This window comes from Phalaenopsis equestris, unplaced genomic scaffold (genome assembly GCF_001263595.1).
Source record: "Phalaenopsis equestris unplaced genomic scaffold, ASM126359v1 Scaffold000002, whole genome shotgun sequence".
Taxonomy (NCBI): domain Eukaryota; kingdom Viridiplantae; phylum Streptophyta; class Magnoliopsida; order Asparagales; family Orchidaceae; genus Phalaenopsis; species Phalaenopsis equestris.
The window spans coordinates 51,517,308-51,527,530 of NW_018164444.1; the positions used below are offsets into that span (position 1 = coordinate 51,517,308).

A 10,223-nucleotide genomic window follows, 5' to 3' on the forward strand; every position below is an offset into this window, starting at 1 on the left:
GTATAATAATCACCATCAGCATCGCCTAGACACCGCCTTTGTTGATCATGCATCGCCCGATCAGTAGTATAGTTGTTATAATGTTGTCGCCTCGCTTTCGCCCCCACCACCACCATGTTGCCATCGTCAGACCACTATCAATCAGCTAGCACTGTCATCATCACCATCATCAAGTTCCGCCATCATAGAACCATCATTGCCTTACTATCACTATCGTCACTTGAATGTCATTGCCCATCCACCGCGAAGTTGCCTTCGTTGGACAACCATTGCCTGCCCACCACCACCATTGTCGAAAAGCTATTGCCTTGGTCAAAATCATTGCCATTGTTGGTGTCGTTAGACCAATATTAACCATAGTAGAACCACTATCGCATGGTTGCCATGTCGTCGTCGCCAAAACACCATAGCTTGGTTGCCACCATTACCTGCCCATTGTCGTCCCCATGCCACTATTATCGAGGAGCCGCCACCATCCCTGAATAGTCATTGAGTGGCACAGGACCACTATCATCGTTGTGGGACCATCGTTATTTGGTCGTCGTCATAGTGAAATTATTCAACATAATAAAATTATTTCAACTCATTTTTAACATGTGTTTCAAATTTTTCACATAGTGTGTGTGTGTCTATATATATATATATATATATATATATCAGCTGATGTCCAGGGATGCCGTAATCTTATAATAATCCCTTTAATCGTTCAACTGATGCGTCCTTGTGAAAATGACCCGCGCTTCCATGATTGAAGAAGCTGTTTCTTCATCCCGCGGATCCCTAATGCGTCTGATGCGTTTTTCTCCCTTCTACGTTCGGACAAGAGATTGGACGAACCTCAAAAGCCCCCAATTTCTTCTCCTTCTTCCTCCTCAGATAGCCCTTTATGACATGAATATTTCTTCTCACAAAGGAAAAAAGTATTGCTTTTAGATATATAGTAAGCGGGGTTCGGTTGGAGGCGAAGAAGAAGAAACTGCAAGCGAGGACGAGGCGTGAGAATGGGGGAAGATGAAGTGCAGAATGTCGTCGGTAGGTCCGCTGAGGAGAGTGCTCTTCCGGCGCCGGGACGGTTTGATCCTCCTCCGATGGACGTGTCGGAGGATAAATCGGTGATTCCGACATCTCCGGTGGAGAAGCCTGATGAGGGCAAAGCACTGGCCGTCTTTGAGAGTAAGAATTCTTCTTTGTCTCTATTTGTTCTTCTGGTTTCGGTGTGCCCTAGTTTGGATGGAGAAGAGGTAAGGCTTTTGTTTTTGTAGTATTTACTATTTGTGGTGTTGCTTGCTTTTGATTAACTGTAATTCATGAAAATTAGGGTAAATTAATCTAAAAAGACATGATTATTTTCTATTTTGCAATTTGATGATCATATTATCCTTTTATTAATCACATATGTAGGATATTTTAAATAAAAAAATCTCATAAAAACGACTTCCCAAACAAGTTAATGATTTAAAGATTGAAGCCCTATATTCTCAAGAGATTGAAGGTTTGAATTCAGAAAAAAATATTACGTCCGAACAGAATATCACCTCCTGCCAAAGAGACCCTCTACTTTAGCTCAGCCTCTTAAAATTATCCATTTATGAAACTTTTTAGCTTCATATAATTATCAGCTTTTTATCAAGCTCGACAGTTGAAACTCTCTCACTCATTTGATGACTATGGCGCATTAATTATGTTTAATGTTTTGCTTGGCAAGTGATTAAATCAAAATATTTTGCTTTTTATTTTTTTGTTAGCAGAGATTGTAGATCCTCCATCAACTGAGAAAAGCTATGGCGGTTCCACTGATAGATGCAAGTTTGACAAAATTTACTTATTTATATATGATTTCATTTATTGAGTATCATCTTAGGAAAATCTAATTTAAAAATAATCTACTTGCACTTGTAGATGCTGTTCTTGCACGAGTTGAAACTCAGAAAAGAATGTCTATAATTAAGGCTTGGGAAGATAGTGGGAAGATCAAAGCTGAGAACAAGTTCGTTCCTTCTACATAGAGTTACTTACCTTGTTATTTTCTTAGAATGCCACCTTCAGTTGTCTTTTTTGCTTATTTTACCTTTAAAGTGAATGATGGCCGCCTAATTTACTAGAAAGGATAATTACTATGATATGATAACTAATAAGTCAAATTTTAAAATATCCGAATGGTGCATTTGTTTCGGTTGTGATTGTACAAAGTCTCAGTTCAAAAACTGTTATAGAAAATCTGTTGTTCACACATTTGTGTTTCAGAAACAGTATGTCTGTTTGAAAAATATAGTTTTGAAAGTATTGTCTGTGGACAAATATCTGAAGTACCTCTCTATACATATTATATAGAATTCATAGGTCTGTTTGAATAGCATATTTTCATAAATTTGTTCAAGATGAACAAATAGAAATACAAACGGAAACTCAAAAGTTAAATTATAGAATCAACTGAGTGCTAAATTTTAGAAATAAAATTTTTAAAAAAATTATTTTCTTAAATTTAGGTGTGCATAAATGTGAACAATGTAGTTTAGGTGTTAGATATGTAAATATATAGGAATTAGGTTGTATGTATACAATAAAAAATTATTATAAATGTAATAAAACCTATTTATTAATGTTATATTATATTTTATTTTATTTTTAATTATGCTTTTATTTTCTTTTTAATAATAATAAAAAAAGAATTCTGTCATAACCATAGTTTATCCTAATTTTAAAGCATATCACATAAAAATTAATTTTAATAAGAATTTTGTGGTATTCGAGTAAACTAATTTTAAAGCATCATTTTAATTCTAATGCATGTAAATTAATTTTTAAGCATAATTTTACTGTAGAAATTTGTGGTATGTGTGTACCCCCGCCTAACTTCGGCGGATCTTTTTGGATAGAAAAATTCTAAATCATGGGACGTTGTTTCTGCCTGGCTTCCATGGATCGGAATTTCTCCGCGACGCGCTGTTTTGGTTTAATTTGCAAGCAAACTACTGAAACTCGATTTTGACGCAAAACATGGTTTAAACATCCAAAAGTTGCGCACCCTAAAGCTTTTTACTATGTGAGCGGTGTCGTATTAGCATTGATGACACATTTTAAGTAGAAATTAGAGTACATATGTAGTTCTTTGTGTGTAAAGTGGGACAATATACTCCTGCTTAATGCACATAAAACTACGTATGTAGTCTGCATCTAATACTTTCTCCATTTTAAAATTTATGAGAGACCCTAGATAATTAGGTAAGCAGTGTCATATTATTGAAGCTTTTGTCATTTTAAGTTTTAGTCCCTGGAAATTCAGCTAATCTAGTACTTCACCTTTTCAATTGTTTATGAACTCTTGCATTGCTCCTGACTAAAGATACAATACACTTATTAGTTATCGAGTAGTGCAATCAACTTTCTGCAGGAACTCATAGAAAAATGACTAAATTGATCTCCAGTACCATTTGAGTGTATTCATCTTTTTTCACAATTTTCTTGTTCTCCATTTTGATTCAACTTATTAAATGAATCAAGTTGAAGGACCAAAAGAATCATGTTAAAGGAACAAGTGAGTCAAATTTTGATAAATTTAGAAATTAAATGGGAGAATAACACAGGTTTTAGATCAAGATAAATATGCAAAAATAGTCTAGGAACCTATTTGGATATTTTTTGTAATCTCATATCATATTATCTCGGTAGCAATCAAGAACTTAATTCTTTTGGCTTATGTTAGGATAGTGCATCCCCGACGCGCATGTTATATACAAATTGGATTGGTATTAATGTGTGCATTGATACTTTACTTCTTGTAAGTTTAGATGGTTTGATAATTGGGTGAACATGCCTGCTTGTTGTTTGTTCTCATGGGGGTGTGTGGTTTGATTCTTTTTGTGATAAGTGCTCTACATACTGTATTTACTAAATAACAAAGAATCAGTATACCAAATAAAAGCTCTTTTAAGGCATTTTTGTGCAGAAAGCATTTTGGCACGATTTGTTTTAGAACTCTTGCCCAAAATGCTACAAGCCTTGCTACTTTCTCATTTCAGTTTTGTTGTTATGATTAGCAGAATCGTGTGCTATTAGGGTTTTGTGGACCAAAAAAGGGACAAAGCTTGGTCCATACATTATTATATTCCCACAAGTTTAAGCTGATGGGTTGAAGCCAAGTGCTTGGTATCCTCACATGCCTTCAAATGAACTTTTGTGTTTCCATCAGGATTGTACCCTGTAATTAGGTTTCTGATATTGCACCACATTTAGTAGCACAGTGTTTGCATAAATAACTATTAACTTTGCGGATGAATTATCTAAATTAAACTCTCATTAGAAACTTCCTACTATTTTGAACAGAGCAGTTAAGAATATGCATGCTATCATGGCATGGGAGAACACGAAGAAAGCATCAGTAGAAGCTGAATTGAGAAAGATACAGGTATCACGTCTTGCTTTGTTCACTTTAATGCTTGATAAGATTATTTCATTTATAACAAATTATATATATATATATATATATATATGAACTATTGTTTTAACGTTTATTTATTTACTTATTTTAATGTTTATTTATTTTTGAGAGAGAGAGAGAGAGAGTGGGGGTGGTATAAAGTAAACGATCAAATAAGTGCTTCTCTTTAAAATATTAAGGTAAAAAAAAAGGAATGAACAGTCACAAAATAATGTTAACATGCTTGCCTAGAAGAATGGATGAGAATATTAAAGAAAACATAGACAAAATGAATCAACCACATCCTTTAGTACTGAATAATATACTTTTCATTATTGCAAATAAAAATCACTATGGCCTTTATTAAGATATTTCTACAACCAGTTATAGCTATACACAACAACTCTCATATTAGCAGCACATGGAGCTTGTCGTTCCCTATATCAATCTACCCAACTGTCATAGATGTAAATCAACCGCACCTCATCTCAACCACAAGATGTACTCTACCAATTCATCATTATATCCTTGTCATTGTCTATAAAAACTGCAAATAGTGTAAACACTTAATGTGATGAGATATACCTACAAACTCTCACATCATGGTATTACTAGTTTGATCTCTGTAATCTTTCATCATTGCTCCTCTATACCTCCCACTTCTCTCCCTCTTCTTGGTATCAAAGCTATTAGCTCTCCTCTATATGGATCCATTTGATGCATCCTTGGCTCAAATTAGCCAACAGAACAATCACTCCGCCACCAAAATGACTGAAATCTCCATAACAGCCTCCTGAAATTCCTCACGTCTCATATTAAAATCATCTCCACCTCTCCTCTCTCCAATGATAATTACCATGTTTGGAAGGCTCAAATTCTCGAAGTCATCGTGGCCAATTGTTTTTGAATAAGTTCTGAATAGAACGATACTTTGCCCACCTAAATTCACTTCCATAGACTCAAGCTTGCAGCAGACCAATCCAGACTCCATATTTTGGCATCTCATTGATCAAAATCTAGCAGTTACACTCTTCACCATCTCCAGCCTCATTCTCCCATCTGTTCTACATCCTCAAAACATCTCAACCATCTAGATTAACTTGAGAGATGACTGCAGTCATCCAACAGATTAAAGGTAATCCAACCCAAAAATGAACTTCATCATATAGCTATGGTAACCAATACAATGACTCGGTATCTTTCCATTGTAAAGTCTCTCATTGACAATATAGCAACAGTTAGATCTCGTCTACTCAACAGTCTCCCACCCGCCAACCAAGAATTCAAAACAATTGTCAGGACTCAACTGAACCTCATTATCCTATATGAATTATATTTCCTCTTACATAGAGGGGAAATCAATCTTGCTACAAAATCTACCAAACAACGCTCTCCTCTAGCTCTTGCTACTACTCGAAAGTCGAGGACCTTAAAAAAAATCTGACCAATAAAACAACAAATATTTTCACAAACATTAGCAACCAAAACTTTATCACTTGCCAAATTTGTCTCAAGATTGGTCATTCAGCTGCAAACTGCTAGCACATATCAAATCTACAATACAAGCCAACAACCTCTTCTACTTCTTACCACAATACTTTGATCTCCACTACTCCACAACCTGCACAAGAATGGGTTCTGGATTCAGGAGCTTCTTCTCCCTCACCCCACACCTTACTCTAGTGCAATGCAAGTGACTAAAGGAAATGTACAATCAGTTCAAATCACTCATATTGGAAATGCCATCTTAACCACCCCCAATGCAAAGCTCACACTCTCTCTTCTTTGTACACCAACTCTTTCTCATATCTCATCTTTGTTCACAAATTACTCATCAATGCTCATTTGGTTGCTCATGTTTTCACCAACAGCAACGTACAACAGCTCACAAATTCTCACCCAGATCTCCTCACTACATCTTTCTTTGGTATAGCCCCAACCATAAAGACTATCGCTACTATGATTACCCTCTCCAAAAGGCTTATCACCGGACAAGTGTCTTTTGATGAGACTTCCTTCCCTTATCAACAACTATTACAATCTCCATCCAACCCTCAACCTCAATCTGCTACATCACCTACGTCTTCCCATCTCCACACTACAACTTCCCCTCACCGCTATTCCAAATCCTACAATTATAAACCCCTCTACCTTTACATCAACATCTTATGGCCCAACCATCTCACCCTTCTCACATACCACCACCACGTAATCATATTCCCATCCTTAATCCCATCCACCTTCGACCATACAACCTCGTCTCATGGTGACCCGCTTTGTGATAGTTCTCTAAAGCCTAAAAGAATCTTTGACCTCAACTGCCAACTCTCAAGTCCCACACAATAAGATCCCACTAACTTCACCCAAGCCATTAAACTCCCCGCTAGAGAGAAGCCATGTCCTCTGAATTCCTTACTCTTTAGCGACAAAGTACTTGGACATTATTATCTCCTCCACCCAATCATAATATTCTAGGCAGCAGATGGACATTTAAAACGTAGTATAAGTACCCATCACTAGGCCAAACTTTTGTCTCAGGTGTTCAAACTACTATACAGTCTAGACTACAACAAAAAATTCAATCTTGTTTCCAAATTTCCTACCATTTGTATTATCCTTACCATCACAGCCTTCCACAAATGACTAGTTCACCAACTCGATGTCTCCAACGCTTTCCTTCTTGGAAAACTGGATGAAATTTTCTACATGTCACAACCACTAGGTTTCACTAATCCTCAGTGTCTTCATCACGTCTATAGACTATAAAAAGCCATTTATGTTCTTAACAAGCTTCCAAGCAGTAGTACTCCATCTTCTGCACTCAAGTCCACTATGGTTTTCACCTGAACACTGCAAATCAGTCCCTTTTCCTCTATCACCAGGATGAAACAACTCTCTACCTACTGGTATATGTGGATGACATCCTTGTCACCGGCAAACCTCCGTCGCCCTCACTAATGTCATCCACACTTTAAGCATGGAATTCAACCTCAAAAAATTTGGACATATCACCCAATTTTTTTAGGCCTTCAAATGTTTCATCTTCCCCATGGTTACTTTCTCCGTCAATCATCTAGATCACTAATATTCTGTAATCATCTGGCATGCTACAATTGAAGCTGGTTCTTACCCATTACCATCTAAACCGCACTCCTAGGACACCTCCTTCACTCCTTTATTAGATCCCCACCAATACCAACACCTCATTGGTTCCGTTCAATATCTAACTCTCACTCACGCAAACTTCACCTTTGTTGTTAATCTCTTTGGCCAACATATTTATCAACCCCTCACTCACCACTACACTCCTCAAAAGACTCCTTTACTACTTCAAAGGCACCCTCAATCACAGTCTTTCCATTATAACAAGTGATATTTCCCTTGAATCTTATGTAGATACTGATTGAGCCAAGTATCATCTTGATCGAAAGTTTACATCAGGTTACTGCACCTTGGCCTCAACTCTCATCTCTTGGTTTGTTAAGAAACAGCCAACCGTGATCCGGTCATCCACAGAGCTAGAATATAGCCCTAGCCATGACCACCACAGACATTCCCTGGTTACAACGTCTGCTGCAGGAATTCAAAGCTCCACTTAGAATCCCAACACCCATTAACTGTGATAGCATCTCTACCGTACCTCTGGCCAATAATCCCATCTTTCACGCCATAACAAAGATATTGAAGTAGATTAACATTTCATGTGGGATTTTCTCAAATCTAGCAAAATTACGCTTCACCAAACGATGACTCAAGATTGACCAGACAACCAGCATCTTCACCAATTTGCTTTCTATTGCACATCATCAGTTTCTTACTTCCAAGCTATACAAATTCTCACATCAGGCAATATTGCTGGTCTGATTGCTGTAAAAAACTGTTTGCTTGATAATTGAAAGCGAAAATAAGCTACAAACTTTTGAAGCTAGTTTAGGAGATAAGATGATATAAAGGGATGAAAATAGAGGAGGAATGAGCGGGCAACTAAGCGCAGTGAGCTTAAGCATCGATGGAGGTGCACTTAGCTTATCCCCTTTAACTTAAGTCCGCATTGGCATTGCTAAATATTTTATGCTAACTTAAGCTGATAAACAAGACCAAACAACCTGTAGGATTGAATATTTTAAGCATAAATTACATGGGCAAGATCGTAAATATCAGAGGCATTCATGGTAAATTCCACTATTTTCTTTTGCTTGGGGTCGGTGAGCTTCGAGCATGGGATCTTTTGGTGCGGGAGAAATGCACAACCATCAGGCGACCATCTCATACATGAATTCCACTATTTTTTGCTAAACATTATTTTTGCCAAGATAATTGTTGTTTTGTATTCCTTTTAAAACGGTCATAAAATTGAAAATTGACTACAATGCATAGAGAAGAATGTTTAGAATATATATATATATATTTATATATTTATATTTATATATGCAAATTTTAGTTATTAGATATGTAAATACATTAGAATCGGGCGGTATGTATGTAAATGCCCCTTCATTGTTTTCCTCTTAAGACTTAGTTGATCTAGGATTAAGCAACTCGATCCACCTTCAGCTGTGCTTTTTACGATTATGTGATCCTCTATTTCGCAAAGAGCTTGATCGGAGTTTATCACACCTTCTAACTCGACTAAGTAATCCAACCCACTTATTCTTCAAGAACTGACCTAACAAAAATTGATAACCGAGCAGGAAGACCTGGAAAGGACGAAAGCCGAATACGCAGAAAAGTTGAAGAACAAGATTGCTATGATTCACAAGGAAGCAGAAGAGAAGAGAGCCATGGTGGAGGCCAAGCGTGTGGAAGATATTCTCAAGGTGGAAGAGAAGGCTGCAAATTATCGTGAAACTGGGGTTGCTCCTAAGAAGCTTTTGGGAATGTTTTGATGCCATCGCTGTTGTTTTGTTGATGTCAGTGAATTGCTTTGTTTTTTATGTGATTGTATAAAAGTTTATTTTGAAAGAATAATTGTTTGGGGCATTTACACCCATTCCTCTCAATTCTTATGTATTTACACATACAAAACCTCAATTTTACTTTGTTTGCATTTGTACCGCCCAAAATTTTCATATCATGTCAAAAATATCACCATTTTAACTTTTGAAAGGTGAAATACATCTTTTCATGTATTGGTAAGGTGATATGTATGTAAAATTTGCAGTTTAGATGTTTGATATGTGAATAAATAACAATTGAGTCGTATGTATGTAAATCTTCCCCCATTTTTTTGTGTGTATTTCTTACTTTGCAAACAGTCGTTCTTGTTTCTTTTAATTCGCAGTTGTAAATTCTTCAGCTGAATCTAATTTACTGTCAGAAATTCTGCAACTTTGAAATTTATGTATCTTATTACAATTTGCAGCTTTTTTTTTTTTTTTTTTCTCTTTTTTAAAGTAGCTTTTTCTTCTTCTTTCTGTACAATCTGGCTTTAAGCAGATGCCATGTTTCAAGAAAATCATGTTATGTTTTTGATGTGATGAAGGGAGTAAATTTATCCTTAAAATTATGCAGTTAAGGGATCTTCACATCTCATTCAAAGAGAGATTACTGATAAATTGTTAAGTACATGTTTTAAGGTGAAACAATTGGGAAATTCAAATGATCTGATGAGAATTAGAAGTTTTTAAATTCATTTGTTACCAATCACAGAAAGATCTCTCAAGTCAAAATATGAGGCATTATACATGTTTTCAATATGTTCCCTTTAATCCCTTATTTATACCATTTTAGGCTGTATAAGAAAGGTCATATAAGATAATTAAATATGTTAATATATGATATGATAGTTATAGATATGTGGACATTA

The 10,223-nt window shown here is 36.1% G+C and overlaps 1 protein-coding gene across 2 annotated transcripts; it reads left to right on the forward strand.

Moving 5' to 3' along the window:
• The first annotated feature begins 674 nt into the window (after positions 1 to 674).
• LOC110039292 (remorin-like) lies at positions 675 to 9,530 on the forward strand. 2 transcript variants are annotated; one of them, XM_020744300.1, is made up of 5 exons: positions 675 to 1,173; positions 1,746 to 1,802; positions 1,900 to 1,987; positions 4,324 to 4,405; positions 9,109 to 9,530. In XM_020744300.1, exons 1-5 carry the CDS (start codon positions 1,002 to 1,004, stop codon positions 9,301 to 9,303), a joined length of 594 nt encoding a protein of 197 aa, XP_020599959.1. In that variant the 5' UTR covers positions 675 to 1,001; the 3' UTR covers positions 9,304 to 9,530. The 2 variants fall into 2 exon arrangements, with proteins under 2 accessions (XP_020599959.1, XP_020599960.1); XM_020744301.1 differs by having other exon boundaries at positions 1,749 to 1,802.
• The last annotated feature ends 693 nt before the right edge of the window (positions 9,531 to 10,223 follow it).

What these genes read in the sequence shown, in the direction of transcription:
- LOC110039292 (XM_020744300.1), top strand. Translation starts at nt 1,002, where the DNA reads ATGGGGGAAGATGAAGTGCAGAATGTCGTCGGTAGGTCCGCTGAGGAG. An exon ending in AGCACTGGCCGTCTTTGAGA is followed by an intron (nt 1,174 to 1,745) that starts GTAAGAATTCTT and finishes TTTTTTTGTTAG; the next exon opens with CAGAGATTGTAGATCCTCCA. An exon ending in CTGAATTGAGAAAGATACAG is followed by an intron (nt 4,406 to 9,108) that starts GTATCACGTCTT and finishes ATAACCGAGCAG; the next exon opens with GAAGACCTGGAAAGGACGAA.